The sequence below is a fragment of the Papaver somniferum genome, unplaced genomic scaffold (genome assembly GCF_003573695.1).
Source record: "Papaver somniferum cultivar HN1 unplaced genomic scaffold, ASM357369v1 unplaced-scaffold_137, whole genome shotgun sequence".
Taxonomy (NCBI): Eukaryota; Viridiplantae; Streptophyta; class Magnoliopsida; order Ranunculales; family Papaveraceae; genus Papaver; species Papaver somniferum.
This window is the reverse complement of record NW_020622934.1, coordinates 11,457,035-11,473,659: the sequence shown is the minus strand read 5'-3', so window position 1 is coordinate 11,473,659 and position 16,625 is coordinate 11,457,035. Positions and strand designations below refer to the sequence as shown.

Below are 16,625 nucleotides of genomic sequence, written 5' to 3'. Positions count from 1 at the left end.
GGCATTGGGCATTACCAATTTTTATCACAAGCCATTTCAAAAAAGTGGCAACCACCTCTAGGCCAGATTTAGAGATTAGTTATTTAGATGATATACAACCAAACATAAATGAAAAGGATAATGAATTTATGATTGAGATACCTAATATGGAGGAAATTAAGAATGTAGTCTTCGTTATGGAGCCATACAAAGCCCTGGGGCCAGATGGTTTCACCCCTAAGTTTTTTCAGATGAACTGGGAAGTGGTTCAGCATGAAGTATTTAATATGGTGGAGAGTTTCTTTACCTCAGGTTTCATCCTAAGGGAGATAAACACTACGTTTATCACTCTTATACCCAAGATTGAGTACCCTCAAGCATCCAATAACTATAGACCCATTAGCCTAAGTAACATCATTTACAAAATCATGTCAAAAATCTTAGCCAATAGGTTGAAAAGGTTCCTCCCAAATATTATCTCTTCATACCAAGCAGCATTCGTACAAGGTAGACAGATCTCGGATAATATCTTCATAGCCCATGAGATGATATATACCATGAGAGCTCAAAGAGGTAGTGAATTCCTTATGGGGATAAAAATAGATATGTCGAAGGCGTTCGACAGAGTGGAGTGGAGTTTCTTAGGTAAGATTCTAGACAAACTAGGCATTAGCAGTAAGTGGTGTAAGTTAGTCCACCAATGCATAAGTACAGTGTCAGCCTCTGTCCTCTTAAATGGAATGCCATGTGAACAATTCGTTCTTTCTAGAGGTTTGAGGCAGGGAGATCCTTTTTCTCCCTACCTCTTCATCATTTGCATGGAGATGCTGTCTAGAGCTATCTCCAAATCCGAGGACCTAAACCTAACACATGGGATTAAGGTAGGACAAAATGCCCCGTCCATATCGCATCTGTTGTTTGCAGATGACATGCTGGTCTTCAGTAAAGCCAGTAAAGATGAGAGTGAGAACATTAGAGTGTTAAATGATTTTGGCCTGGCCTCTGGCCAGCTAATAAACATGGAAAAGTCAGGGGTCTTTTTCAGCCGAAATTCCCATAAGAGCACAATGAATGATGTCATAAGAACTCCAGGGGTGAAGAGGATCTCTCTTAATGACAAGTATTTAGAATCACCACTGTTTACACACACCTCCAAAATCAAGTCGTGTAGTTTCATTTTAGACAGAGTTGGGGGAAATTTGCAAGAATGGAAAGGAAGAAACTTATCTTGTGCAGGTAAAGGAATCATGATACAATCCTCCTCGTCTACAATGCCGATGTACCAGATGAATTTCTTTAAGGTTCCAGCAGAAGTGACGGAAAGCATTGAAAAAATGCAACGAGACTTTTTCTGGGGGGAAAATGAGAATGGCAAAAAAGGGGGTTTTTCTAAAGGCTTGGATTTGAGTCTATATACCAAAGAGTATGGGACGCATGGGTTTTTGAATCTAAGGGAATTTAACTCGGAAATGCTGGACAAAGTTAGCTGGAGACTGCTGAAGGAACCTAATGGTCTGTGGGGGTCAATTTAAAAAAGTAAGTACTTCCCAGAGTCAAGTCTGCTGAACAAGAATTACAAGTGTTCGGACAAGGACTCGTGGGTTTGAAAAAATTTAATGAAGGAAGTGGGGAAGATAAGAGAGAACAGTGAATGGAGGGTGGGGGGAGGTAAAACTATTAGAGTTTGGGAGGAAGTATGGTATCTAGGACAGCAACACCAAATGGTAGAACCACTCCATCAAATTCAGAAGATCACCAATGTGGAGGAGCTAATGGATAAGTCTGGAGAGGATTGGGCTTGGGATACAATGAAGTTGGAACTGTACTTTGAACCACAAGTTTGTCAGAAAATTAAAGGGACTAAGATAAACAAAGGTAAATAAGATGAGTTAAGATGGAAACTTGAAAAGAATGGGAAGTTCTCTATCAAGTCCTTGTATAGGAAGATTATGCTAAGGGGTCAGTCGGAGGATACCCAAATGAAACAGTTTTGGAGCAAGGTTTGGCGAATGAACACAATTCCGAGAGTGAAGAATTTTGTCTGTAAATGTATTCGTTCCATACTTCCCTTGAACGGGAGAATTGGTAGGGTTTTATCGTACATCAACAAGATCTGCCCACTATGTGTGAAACAGGATGAAACTCTTACCCACATCTTTATGAGATGTGAGTTCACAATCAATGTTCTGAGCCATATGGGTATTAGACTCACAGTTTATACTAATAACCAAACTGACTTCCACTATTGGTTGTGGGATTGGTTCAAGAGAGGTAGAATGGACAGGTTAGGAGTCTTTGAGTGGGCTGATTTTCTAGCAATTATTTGCTGGGAAATATGGAAAAGCAGGTGTGACTTAGTGTTTAGAAAAATTAAGCTTAACCCTAAGAGAACATGTGTTAGTATTACCAATATGGTAAACTGTAGCAGAAGAATTAAGGAAGTAGAAAACCTGAACAACTCTAAGGTCCAAATAATAACCAATTCTAAACCTATAGATATCAACCTACTAGCTGTCAAGATTAGCATAGATTTGTGTATCAGTAATAATAACTCGAAGGTAGGCATATCACCAAGTCTATCAGATCATGCAGGAAGGATATATGAAGCAAGATGCAAATACCTTGAAGCAAGTGCAGAGGAAGACCTAGCAGATGAAGCAGCTTCAATGACAATCCAGTGGGATCACCAACTAAACCATCCTCAGGTCGAAGTTGAAGGAGACAATGGGAAAGTCCTTGAAGCAGTTAAGATTCAACTAGGAGAAGCGAAGAAAAACTTTGAAAAGATGCATACAGGCAAAAACAAAAACTTTAAATTATGTGCTAGGAAGCTCAAGGAACTTAGTCTAGTTCCTGAGACTGAAAATTTCATGGCAAGAAAGATGGGTTGTTTTTTTGTTGTCAACATAAATTCGGGTCGCAGAGGAAAGAGCCACTCATTAACACTTTTTTGGTAAACCTTCTACATGATGAAATTGTAACAAACTATGGAATGTATATCTCTAGGGTTGAACCTGATTTATTTATTAAAAAAAAAAAGAATCTAAAAAACCCAAACATAGTTTATCCTTGGAATTCGAAGTGATAACATTCACACAATGGAACACTATTTATACACTATAATGGTTTTAGCTTGGATGATTTGGAAAGATAGATGTGATATTTTCTTTAAGAACATTAAACCAAACATAGTTCATACTATTAAAAGGATGAGATTGTTAATTAATCAATGTTGTCATGTCTCTCCTAGTATAGGGTCACAACAACAAGGTTTACCTGATATAGAGTCAAATGTCTGGGAACCACCTAATATCGGTTCTTATAATCAACTTAGATGCATCTTTCAGAAAAGAAACTGATAAAGCAGGCATTCGTTTAATTATTCGTAATTTTGCGGGATCTATGGAGCCAAAGGATAATGCTTGGATGGAGGTCTGAACGTGGGTCATGAGGTAGAAACTGGAATGGGCTACCTTTCAGTGGAATGCGTATCTTCAAAGGGAGCTGTGCAATGAGCTAACTTGAGGGGTTATGAGAGGATTGTTTTTGAATCTGATAATGAGCTTGTAATAAAGTCTGACAATGAATCGTCTCCTTGTGTTCATTGGACGAACCGCTCCTTTATACTTCCTCCGACCCACTATTAGATGACCTACTTGGTTTAGAATTTTGTCCCACCATTAGTTGACCTATCTCATTAACCAAGGGATATTTCTAAAATTATCCTTTTAATTGATTATCGTTAGCATAAGAAATATATATAATTTGATATTCATGTTTATATTCGTACGTAGGTGTTTTAAAATAATTTTCAGCGATATAAAGTTTACGAAAATCCATGATATAGTTTGAGAGATAAATCATTTCTAAATTTTACAAGTTATTAATAAGAGTATAGTTGTAAAAAAATACTTAAAAACACTCATTTCATTCCATGCTTTAAAGAATTGTGCAAACTTCAACTAGGTCATCTAATAGTGGGACAGAGAACTAGGTCATCTAATAGTGGGACGGAGGGAGTATTACACATTAAATTTCTTTTACAGGACAAACCATTATGGATTTGTAAGTCGGCTAAGAGCAACTGCAGTGGACGACTAAACCCAAATTTGGTGTCGAGTGGGCTGGCGTAATGGGACGGACCATCGATCAAAATTTGATCAAAGAGTAAAACTCGGACCAAATTTGGTCGGCGATTAAGACCAAATCCAAATATAGTCAGGCGTTTATATAATGTCCGCCTACCCGACGGGCGTTGGTATAATGTCCGCCTGTAGACGCGCGTTCGTAAAGTTAACGCCTGATGCAGGGCGTTGGTATAATGTCCGCCTGGATGGGACGTTGGTATAATGTCCGCCTGAATGGGGCGTTGGTATAATCAACGCCTGGCATGGGGCGTTGGTATAATGTCCGCCTGGATGGGGCGTTGGTATAATCAACGCCGGACACCAAATTTGAATGGGGCGTTGATAAAGTCTTGAACCCAAATTTGAAAAGTTTACAAAACTTTGGTTGGGGCCTTGTCTTTATCAACGCCCCTTTTTTTTTTGAACCCGGGCGAACGTATAATCTCCGTCCCACACACCAGGCGTTGCTATAGTTCACGCCCCATACAGGCGTTGTCTTTATCAACGCCCCATACCAGGCGTTATCTTTATCAACGCCCCATGCCAGGCGTAATCTTTATCTACGCTGGACGATGAAGCGGACTTTATATCAATGCGCGACCAAATTTATCTTCACCCGCTACGTCACAGGACGGACTAAACCCAAATTTGATCTTTTTTTTTAGTCTTTGGTCTTTAGTTATGCTCGCACCACTGTGGACGCTCTAAAAGAGCAAAAAATGACTGCAGACTGCATAGCCAAAAATGCTAAGGTCTAGTTGCTCTAGTTTTGAGTTTTATGAAACTTTTCCTCCTGACATTAATCATTGGATCATTAAGGAGAATCAAGCATGTAAGCAATTAATTATCCTTAATAAATTTATTTTTTGAATTACAAAAAAAAAAAAAAAAACATTCACACAGCGCAATTATTTTCTATACATAAAGCGGACATGCAGCAACTATACAAGAAAAAACACTGAACAAAGTTTATTATAAACCAGCTGACCTCAAATTAGTGAGAAGAGAATTGAGAACAATTACATACATGAACTTTATAATGATGATGATATGAAGCATTTTACGGGGTTTTTACACGAGATTATGACGGATACACCACCGAATATAAAAGCTAACACCTTCCAAAAAAAAAAAAAAAGAATTTAAAAGCAATTTTAAACAAAATAGCACAAAGGTGATCCGATAGCTCTGGATACAGCCTCAGAATTTAGGTCTGAACCTTACTCAAGTTTGACACCTCTAGCTGCTTTCACTCTTCCTTCTCTTCTAGTTTCTCTGTGTGTGTTAGATTGTTTGCGGGGATTCACCTACTAATTTCTACCTTCTATACTAACAATCACCCGATAACCTGGTATTTGCTCCGGACTTCTGAAAGGAATAACGACTCGGTAGAACTTTCAATTTTTCTAGCAGTTCTTCAAATGATGGCCGACATTTTGGGTCACTAGTTCGCCAATGTAACAGATGGAAAAGAAAATGGTCACTAGACTAAAAATGGGTAGAAGAATACAGGATATTGGATTGTCAACTTCGATGATACAATAATTTTTGTAGACTACGAACTACAAATGATTCAAAAAGAAGATATCACAAGATAGTTACCTGTGCCAGCAGCTCTCAATTAGAGAAGCCCAATGTGGATCAATGTCTTCTGGGATCTCCATTCGTCGGTCCATGAAACCCACAGCACCGATCACCTAAAATAATAATCCACCAAAACACTGTAAATGTTCTGCAATCCATGTCAGACATAAATGAGATGTGGAACAAGTATTGATTTTGTAAAACTATATTATCTTCATTCTTAATCCATAATACATATTTGAATATGTGCCCTCTAGGTGACTGTTACCGCCTTCACAGTGGCCAGGTAAAAGATTGGACGTAGCAAAAAAATACCTGCACCGTGTTAAGTGTATCCCAAGGGACCTTCTGCGTCGCAAGCTCCCACAGTACAACTCCAAAGCTATAGACATCAGACCTATAGTTCGCATACATTAAAACGTAGATAGTTGTCGGGCTCGAGAAAAGGGACATCTACGTTGGAAACACGGGTTAAAAAAGTGACTGAAAGCAAAGTATAACTTACTTCTCATCCGAGGACTCATTACGAATCACCTCTGGAGCCATCCACTGTGGCTGCAGAAAAAAAAAACAGAGCATTATTACGCAATTCAATCAGTAACCCCAAACATTAGAATATAAAGACTACCGAGGCAAATCGATTTAAGAACCAAAGAAGGCAGAGAATAGCACTTGAGGCAAAGTTACAGTGCAAACCGTTCCTTTCCCCATCTTTGTTGTGAGATACGTTGAATGTTTGAATCTTGAAAGACCAAAATCACCAACCTAACGGGAACAAAAAGAAAAAGATTACATGATATTTCTTTTTAACATAAGATGTGCAATCTAAGGATTGGAGCAAGAGGAGTATAACTTCGTAAAGGAAAAGAGTTACCTTCACATTCCAGTTCTTATCTACTAACAAATTCGAGGACTTCAAATCACGATGCACGATTGGTGGTTTGCAGCGATGAAGGTAATTCATACCGTGCGCCTAAAGACCAGTCAGACGAAAATTATGCTTAACCAACGGAAGTAGAAATTCCAGGCTAGACTAGCGGTGAAAGACATGTATAAGTTTCAAACTTCACATATCAACTTCAACGAAAAACACAGGAACTGCTGGTAACAGCTTGCGTGCGCAATAAACAGACAAGCAAAGTAGTTTAACTCGCTCCAAGATCCTACTCGGTTAGGGAAGTTGGAGCAATGAGTTCGGACTTGTAACTTACTTATAGTCGACCTAATACTCGGAAGAGGCTTAGAGTTGATCGTATATATTGCTACTAACATGACTTATACCTATTTAAAATCAAAATTTTAACATTATCATGTATTGCCATATATAAGTTCAACATAACATGCATTCAACACTAAAGTAACTCAAATTCTCAAATTCTCAACAAAAAAAACAGCTCGGAATCGGCTAAAATCGGCCTTGGAGACCTACTTAATCGCTCAAACTCGGATTCAGCTTGGAATTGGAAATCATAAAGGCCATTCTGAGAGTAGCAATTAATCGCTTGGAAATCGGCTTGGAGACCTATTTTAACTAGTCTGCAAACAAGTACAACAGAATTCCAGGTTTCATACATGGTGCATGATATAACTTTATGTTACCAATTCAAAAAAGGCATGCATCAAGATTTAAATCACAATGAAGTTGACTTTTGCTCTACTGAAGCTATAGTCAAAACAACATACAATGTCCACGGCCATGAGAGCACGGCGCCTCCAATCTAATCTAGCAGTATTACGTCGAAGCAACTGATACAAACTTCCACTGCAAGCATAAAAGGTTTTTTACTAAGTAAGTAGAATAATGAATGACATAAAGCAACCAACATTAACAGAAGGAAAAAGAAAATGATATATGGGATATAAGCAACATAAACAAGAAATGAACTCGATAGCTCCCATTAAAATTTCTAAGTTTTCAGAAGTACAAGTGGAGAATGAACCATGGAAGGTACTCCGTGACGATGCACAGGTGCTGGGGTGAAGTTACTGCTCCCATAAAAAGCAGTACATTTGGATGTCGAAGCCTCTTCATAAGAAGTACCTTTGTACAAAATATATTTTAGACCACAGTGCCAACATCTTTGTAATGCAATAACTTGCAGTAGCAAAGATTTTTTCTCCATGAACATTTTATTGTAAAATCTAATGAGAATCAAACAAATGTGCCAGAAAATATTTAATCAAATTTAGAAACTAAGGGATTCATATAATGCCATAGAAAGATTCTCACAGGACTAGAAAAAAGAAACTCATAGTACGAGGATGGTCTCATCACCGTGTAGATTGTTGAAATTCATGACCCAAGTAAATTCTAATAAAGAAGGACGATCATGCCTTCCAATATTTATGGGTTTTACAGTGATGTGGCAAGAAGATCCTCCTCACTAGAAATCACCCATTAGCCCTTTAGATCATCAATTCATCATCAAATAAATAGAAGAACTACAGAAAATATCTCCATTTATACAGTACAATTAGCTAAAAAGTTAAGCAGCACTTTGTTCAACGTAAGGAAACCTAGCAAAGAGATAACAGCAAAACAGAATATTAACAAGCATTAAAGTAAATCTCTACAACACATGACCATTCAGATCCACAAGGGTTTTTTCTGTCAATGTATAATGGGAGTTTGTAGAACTGATTTGTTGTTAACCTCTATCAGCATGGCATATCAGGAATATAATTATCTTCATATAACATAGCTTGAGTTCAAAAGTCACCTCTTGTCTGAAAGAATGTAACAAGTCATCTGAGTACTCAATCTTGGAAAATTCTTTTATTGCAACATCCTGCAAGATAAAAGACAATCCAAGATAATTACAACATAAACACACGTACAAGATCCATTCAAACACATTAGCAAGATGTAGAATCCCCATAATACAGCTGTTCCACAGATTTATGCATAGTGTAAACTAAAGAACATACCGAGCCACACCACAGACCACGATACACAGTTCCGCATGAACCTGAGTCCAAAAATCGAAGTTTAAAGATCAGAAACTCTCCAAACTTGAAAAAGCCATCCAATTGCTTAAAAAAAAAATTGACAGAAATATCTGCATATGGAAATGTTAAGTACCGCTTCCAATCTGTGCACTGATTGCCAAGTCTTCCCACATGATATCGTAATGCGCGGAGTCTATTTCCATATCAAATGTGTGATGAAAACTGCTGCTGGTACTGATGCTACCAACTAAGCTACTTTTGTTGTTAGAATTAGAAAAAGAAGACAATGATGTAGAGGCTTCATTCCCAGACAAATCATTTTCAACAACCTGGATTCCGGGTTTATCATTGTCATCACACCTATTTTGTTGATCAAAGTCAGATTCACATTCATGATTCAACCACTGCAACGACATCCTCTTCTTGCTAATCCAAGCCTCTGCTCTAGATGTTATGTTCTTGCGGAAACCAATCTCGCATTTACCCTCACCCCCAAAACCTCTGAAAAGTTTTTCAGTGGATAATTCCACGGTGGGAGTTTTAAAAGTAACACCAATGCGAGATGGGAGCAGGTCTTCTACCGCCTCACTTAAAGTTCGCTCATTCCTATGGTCACAGAAAATAGTCTCCGACAGCCCTTGATCAAAATAAAATCTATCTGCATTCTGGGTCTCACCATCCAAGGTACAATCACCAGGCTTCATTTTCGACCTGACTTTATTGGTAATCCGAGATGCCTGTTTCAAGGCAGCAATCTTCTTCTTAAGTATAGGTATACTCAAGTTTCAAGTAAAAGAATCAAATTGGGATTGAAGATACCAGATTAGAAAATTTAGAAGCAATCCCAGATTGCAGAGGCATATGGGAACCAACATCAGGTGTCATTGCCGGACCACCACCACTTCCAGGCTGCGTGGAGCTAAGATAGGAGCTAGAAGGCTGATTTTGAGTGATTTGCCGAAATGGTTTTGAATCAACAGAGGCACAAATAACCCCAAGCAAATTACCTTTATCATCATAAAATGGGCTATTGGTTATAATGCCTACAAATAGGTTCCCTGCTTTATTCTTTAGCGGGAACACCCCAGTATAGGTATTCCCAATGGTATTGTTTTGTATTATCTCAGCTGCTGCACCATAGTATTGGACATCCGTAAGGAGTTTAATGTTACTCTGACCAAGTGCTTCCGAAGCAGAATGTCCGTAAAGTTTTTCAGCCCCTTGATTCCTGTACAATTGATATCGATAACAAATCCTAATTGGTCATAATACATAAGTGAACTGAACTTCTATGAGAAACAGCAGGATTCACAGATTCCAAACTGAATTATTAAGCTGCAGAAAACCCTTAAAATACAGAAGTCATCAAAATGTATTAATCTAGTAAAAACTAGATTCATCCGATGAACATAATCAAGAAAACATGAAAATGTATTAAAGCAAACCCTAAATTATGACATACCAGTAAATGATGCGGTCATTGAGATCGAACATATGGAGTGATTGACCTACCGACTGACAAATATTAAAACAAAAACCAACTAATGATTCAATTCCAACTCCTTCCCTGGGGTTTTTTGGATCACATCTACTGTATTTTCTTCTAGGGTCAGCTAATTTCCACTGGTGAGGAGAAACTGCGTGGGATGCTGGATTATGATGAACCAAATTGGAGAATCCTTGTTGAAGATGTACATTTTTAGCTTCTAGTTCTTCTAGTCTCTTCAATAACAACGAATTCTCTTCTTCTGCTTCTTGTTTTGGTGGCAGAGTTTCCATCAGTACAGAAATTTGGTTAGGGTTTCTTCCGAAACTCCTCTTTCTCCCGCCAACATCCGCTAAAGGTTCAAGCCGTCACACTAGCAAAATTAAGTCGGTCAGTGTGTTTGGGGTATACTTCGTGTACAACGGAAAATTAAGTATTGTTTTCGGAAAATGATCATCATACGTGTTTAGAGTGTAACGTGGCAACACACTCACCGCCTGCTCCAACATGTTGAAATTAATTAATAATATATATGATTTCTGGAATTTTCTTTAACAGTTGAACAAAACTCTCTTCTAAGAACTTCTGACCCACCAAAATATATTTCATCTAATAAAATCGTCGGGTTATTTCACATCGCCAAAACAACGTTCAGAAACACACCGTCCCGGGACACCTGTTCATGAATACTTAAAAGAGCGAAAACACCCGTTTACGAATACTTAAAAAAAGAAAAGCTAAAAAAAAAAAACAGAAATTTCCACACCACTTGAAACCTAAATCAACGAAACTTGCGTCTCAGTCACGCATCTTTCCTTTTTCCTCTACTGCAACCATCATTGTGCACACCAAACCCTAACCTATTTTTATGGGCAGAAACTGTACATTCTCGGTTCAAACAACATATGTAATACTGTACATCTTTATGTTTTGGCAGTGATTTATTTCTTTTGATAGTGGGTTTTACTATTTAAAAGCTAGAGCTATCGATATATCTTAAGCTAGGGTTTTTGATTTATATTATTTGAAGTACGAAAATTAAAACAAAACAAAAAAATCAAAACCTGATTTATTGTTTCGTAGGCGAGGGTTTTACAGTTACCAATCAAAAAAAAAATGTTTCTGATTAGTTACAAACTAGGGTATGATCCGTGCCGTAACGACACGGGTTTTGGAATGTGATGTTATATCAATTTACCCGATGTTTCTCCTGTAAAATATTTAATCTCACCGTATTCTCACCCTATCCCATACTTTGAGCGTCTATTTTGTGAATAAAACCAAACGATTATGGGTTTAAAGCTAGTATTTTAAGGATAAGTTCCTCTTATAAAGCTCTACAGACAAATTTTAAAGTAGTAGATGGTGAGGAAAATAAAGCTTTGTTAGAGGAACATATCCCCAAAAATTAGCTTCAAATCCGTAATCATTTGATTTACATTCATAAAAATAATGTCCAAAGTGTGAGATAATGTGAGGAGCTAGCTCTCACTTTTTTTTTTTTTTTTGGTAATATTGGTTTAGGATAGGACATTGCAGGTGTTACCTAAGCCGAGCTAATATATATCAATTGCTGATTGATACATACACCACATATTTATGATATTGCTGATTATTCCTTGTTGAGGCTCTATAATTAGTTAATCAAAAAGTCTTAAACATACCGCTTGTTTTGACAATACAAAAACAACCCTGTCATATAACTTCTAATTATGAGGCCCAAAAATGCACTCATGCTAATTGCAAAGACCAAAATTCTGAACAAATCGCTCACCTAAACACCCCCAAAACCGTCTAGACACAAACAGTGGGTCAAACTTACCTTTAAATGGGACCCCTGCAAGTCTCAAGTGGACGGGTCCCACCCGCCCCTCTCACATCACGGTTTTGGTGTCGTTTTGGGCACAGAACTATTGTTCCAAAAATGACAGGGGCCCATGTCATGCGAGGAGGTTGTTGTTTTTTCTTTTGTTGTCTGAAAAGGCGGTACTATATAATTACTCTTAGTTAATTAATGATATTGAAATCAAAAGAACTAAATATGGTATGGTATAGTATAAAATCACACAAATCTTATTATTGTCTAAATTGTCAAACACAATTATAATTTAGCATGTAAAAATGTGAATGTCCCTTGATATACAGGTGATAACTTGATATAGTCATATACCCGTATGCTTATTTTACTACTTAAAGAGAAAAGAAAACGCAGTGGACCCAAATTCCTAATAGATATGTATTGGGATCATTTTGTATGAAGTTCATGGACCCTTTTATCTTGAGAATATGTTTGTACACCCCAAAACTTAATACCATATCAGCCAAATATTTCCTTGATAATTGGGACCAAAAAAGAAAAAACACTTGCGAACAAAAAACTCTTACCACATGCTAAATTGTACATGTATATGAATCAACATCTTATACAGGAACAGGATATACATAGTAGGAGTCCTTTCACAAAGAATTTCTATAGTCATAGAGTTACTAACCCAAATCTAATTTATATAGGTGATAATTTTGTATACCAAAGCTACTCCCATGTGTAGTCATATATAGTTTACTGATTTTGGATGCAATCTACGCATTGTTCTTCCCTAATTAAATCCATAACATCAAATAAAAACACGATCATTGATAATCTACTATTGATTATTTCTACGTGTTCGCTTAGGCTGCAGGTCGTGACGGCCAGGTTAGGTCTGCTGCAGACCGGATCCAGAATTGCCGACTTGAAGTACTCACGGTGTAGTGACTTTAGGTTCGGGTTATATTTCACAAAATATAGAATGGTAAAATGGATGGCAGTTCGAGACTTGAGGTACTAATTCATTATCGATGGGATAATACATATTCTGATGATCAGTTCAGTGTCTTGCTATCTCCTAATGCCGAAATTTACCTCGTTAATGATTACTGGAGGGGATGACTTCAAATTTGAAAGACCTGGTGGAACTGAGAATGCAGCAACACCTATTATGTTACTGCGAGACTGTAAATTATCGTACAACGTCTGGGCTTCATCTTTGGGACTGAAGTGGGCGTCTCTTAGTCCTTGTGATGCCAAGTCACTGAGTAATTGATGGATAGCTCCAGAGAGTTTCTTAATCCTTGTGATTCCAAGTCACTGAGCAAGTGATGGATTGCTCCAGAGATGATACGCTTTGTCACTTGGTGCACATGGGCTTTAAGCATTCGAAAAAGAAAACTATCATAGCAATAAAAAACTTGCAAATGTTCATCAAGAATCTAGGTTTACTACTTCACCGTTTACAATTTAACAATTGAGTACATACTTTTTTAGGTGCATACTACTATCATCTTGTTTCAATTCTCACTGATGTGGTAGAAGATAAATTTACCGTTACTGATATTCTTCATATTGTGCATCTCATACAAATCTTGGGTTCCTCCATTCACTTGCGCGCTACACCATATCATTGTGAACGCCTTGATAAGAACCTGCATCTTATGATGCTTAGGTGCATTGCGCCAAAATTTGTCATGCATCCTTGATAAGAACCTGATTTCATCGACGGTCATCACAACAGTTCTTAAATCACTATTAAGCAGTTAGAATTATCACACTATAGAAATATTATTAGTAGTTTGTTTCTCTAAAAATAGAGTTTCCGAGCTGTCATTTTGGTCCCCGCCATTATCACTCTTTATCTGCAAAAAGAAAGAAAAAAAATTACCCCTAGAAATAGTCCTGGAAGCATTGGATGTGTTTGACTTGTTGTGATTATCTGCACCCCAGCCACCAAATCCAGTCTAGATTATTAGTATAGAAAAATGTGCCTGACATTTTGAACTATGAACTTTGATCCCAAAAGCAAGAAGTCGGATCAATGAACTAATCTTTACAACCATTATTTTTTGTCATTTGAGCAAGAAAAGTCTTAGGATGTCTCTATTTAAGTTGTTTCATATTTCCAAATTCATCAAGGAGAGGAACACAATCATACGGCATTACGATAATGGACCTCTATCAGTAAGCTCGCAGTTTGTTCCGCGTGTTACTAAAAGATTGATGCCAAAAGTTAAAACAAAATGCACATATATACACAGATCTAGATATACAACTTCAAAATAGACAGGGTAAGTAAAACTTACCTTAGCGCTTATCTAGCCAATTCTTTGTCCACAAACAATAATTTGCTATTTTTTCTGGAGTGAATTCGTATATGTTAACCAAGATTTAACATTAGGTATTTAGGTTAATCATTTTTATGAAAGTTTGATTGATAATCGTACTTACCCTAGGTAGCCAGGCATCACTTTATTGACACATTATCATGGAACACGAACATTCTGTGAAGTTAAACCACTTCTGCAAGTTGCAAGATCTTTCCATTTCATAGATGAAAGGCTCGCTAAATGACACAAATGAAACAATGAAAACAAAACCTTAATCATACCTGAAGCTCGCTGGTGTGGGTTTCTTAGTAGCCCTCTACCTGTTTATTAAAATAAAACCTTCTTAGCAGACTTGTTCATGAAAACAAAACCTAGCCAACACTTAGGAAAATGCTTCCATAATAACGTTTGAATGAACCGCCGAGAATTGGTGTAGCCTAAATACCACAACACAAATTAGATGGAGAACTGCGTAAAAAAGGTTAGATAACTTATGTCAGTTGATCCAAATCAGATAGGTCATACAAACCAAAAATTACAACAAACTGGGAAAACTAATAATTACTTTATCAATCAACCAAAAGAGCGGTGAATCCATGCCTGGAATGATAGAGCAGTGCAATGAAAATCGGCGAAAGAAGTTAGGTACCCATCGTCAAGTAATCCAAATAAGCGAGAGTCATACCTGAGATGGAGATCTGTTCGCTGGATAAGTTTTGTCTTCCGGTTCATTGATCGCTCAAAAAAGTAACGCCTTTGATAAATGATATTTATCAATTGATCGCTCCCAAGGGTAACGCCTCTTACATCGACTCCCAAGGTGTAGACGGGGAAAAACGAGCCGCCGTTTTTTGGGAAAGTGAAGAGTCGAACGTGCTGTCGAGACTTCTCAGCCGGACAAAATATTAATCCTCACACAGATGCACCGTTGCAAAGGGGGTGCTTAGATTCGGGAAATCAATCTGTGTAAACCAAGACAATGGTAGTTCCAGAGTCAATTCGGTCGCAAAGAGGGAGATGGGTTGATCTGTAGGAGGGAAGCTGGGAGTTGTGTGGGATTAGTGATGATCAAGGATTGTGGGTGTGTTGAAGGTTTCTGCAATATTGTTGAACTGCTGAAGTTGAGTTCTGTGAATAAGTTTATATCGAGTTGTTGACGGATAATGATGATAATCGATGATTGATGATATTCGATTGATCCTCCCCGATGTCCTCGATTTAGACTTATTTATATTGCAAGAATGATGTACCACGGATCCCTGTAAGTGTGACGGTTTCTTGAGTGAAAGAGTGCGAAAGTGGGAGATCGTGGTAAAGTCAATTCCATGTGGTGCGGAGACTTGACTGATCGTGCACCCACTACTTTGCTAACTCCTTCCACCGTTTACACGACTTACACACATTTCTCATTGTGGATGAATCCACGTGCCGTAGACCTCCAGACCAAAACCCTGAGTGATATCCCCCATTGGTGACGTGATTGAGATTTCAAGAATCGTGGAGTCTGCAAGGCAGACATGTATTAGTTGGTCAGTTGTTGACTGATTTAGACTGTGAGTCTAATTTTGTTGAATCGAGCATAACTGGTGAATGCTCGGCGACTCATGGATTGAACATGTAGTTCTCTGAGATGTCAATGAATTACTGACTAGAGACTGAGCAAGTATTGCTCAGCTCGAAGAATTGTCGAATATTGAGAGTTTGTCGAGCAACTGAGCAAGTATTGCTCAATTCGACGAATTTGATAATTTTGGTGTGCAACTGAGCAAGTGTTGCTCAATTCACCAAAACACTGAATATTGATAATTTGACGTGCAATTGAGCAAGTGTTGCTCAATTCGAAAAACTACTGATGAATTACCGAATATTGATGGTTGGATCAATATTCGAGCAACTGAGCAAGTATTGCTCAATTCAAAGAATTATTTACTGGTGTCGTGACCCAATAAAATATTAATCAAAAATATTGGTGAATTACCGAATATTATTAATTTGGATGTTGATTGCTGAATCAACATAATTTTGTGTTTGAATTTGCTCATAATGGTGATTCGTGGAGCGTTTGTTCGAAACCCTATTTTTTTGATCAATCCTTCAACAATTGGTGAATTGCTGAAAATTGGTCATGTGTGAAGAGGGACCGACCACGTGGGATGATGAGCGTCCATGTGATGCCCAGTGCTCGAGTGAGCACGCACCAGGGTTCTCAGTTTGAGAGTTGGTGAAAGAACGATGATTAAATGCAGGTTTCATCATTTATTAAAATATTGCTGGATTCAGCATTAAGTGACAAACCTAGGTATGAGAGATGAGGACCGACCAAGAGAGCATGGGACCGGCTCTTGGTGGTCACGGGACCA

General features: G+C 37.9%; 1 protein-coding gene and 1 long non-coding RNA gene across 4 annotated transcripts; both read right to left on the bottom strand.

The window, feature by feature from the left end:
* Nucleotides 1–5,032: 5,032 nt before the first annotated feature.
* On the bottom strand, nt 5,033–10,516 carry LOC113334820 (probable serine/threonine-protein kinase DDB_G0272254). 3 transcript variants are annotated; one of them, XM_026581035.1, is made up of 13 exons: nt 10,102–10,516; nt 9,459–9,867; nt 8,773–9,376; nt 8,619–8,659; nt 8,411–8,479; nt 7,631–7,731; nt 7,374–7,452; nt 6,565–6,663; nt 6,363–6,455; nt 6,196–6,245; nt 6,006–6,087; nt 5,709–5,803; nt 5,033–5,550 (listed from the first exon to the last, which is right to left on the bottom strand). In XM_026581035.1, the coding sequence occupies exons 1-13, from the start codon at nt 10,416–10,418 to the stop codon at nt 5,436–5,438; spliced, it is 2,154 nt and encodes a 717-aa protein (XP_026436820.1). In that variant the 5' UTR covers nt 10,419–10,516; the 3' UTR covers nt 5,033–5,435. The 3 variants fall into 3 exon arrangements, with proteins under 3 accessions (XP_026436820.1, XP_026436822.1, XP_026436821.1); XM_026581036.1 differs by having other exon boundaries at nt 5,035–5,550; nt 6,387–6,455; XM_026581037.1 differs by lacking the exons at nt 7,374–7,452; nt 7,631–7,731.
* A 2,881-nt stretch (nt 10,517–13,397) lies between these two features.
* On the bottom strand, nt 13,398–14,986 carry LOC113334355. Its single transcript, XR_003352723.1, has 3 exons — nt 14,831–14,986; nt 14,242–14,733; nt 13,398–13,797 (listed from the first exon to the last, which is right to left on the bottom strand). It is a non-coding gene; the product is annotated as an uncharacterized LOC113334355 (long non-coding RNA).
* Nucleotides 14,987–16,625: the final 1,639 nt, after the last annotated feature.

What these genes read in the sequence shown, in the direction of transcription:
- LOC113334820 (XM_026581035.1), bottom strand. Translation starts at nt 10,418, where the DNA reads ATGGAAACTCTGCCACCAAAACAAGAAGCAGAAGAAGAGAATTCGTTG. An exon ending in TACATTCTTTCAGACAAGAG is followed by an intron (nt 7,732 to 8,410) that starts GTGACTTTTGAA and finishes TTTTGTACAAAG; the next exon opens with GTACTTCTTATGAAGAGGCT. An exon ending in ATACACTTAACACGGTGCAG is followed by an intron (nt 5,804 to 6,005) that starts GTATTTTTTTGC and finishes TTATTATTTTAG; the next exon opens with GTGATCGGTGCTGTGGGTTT.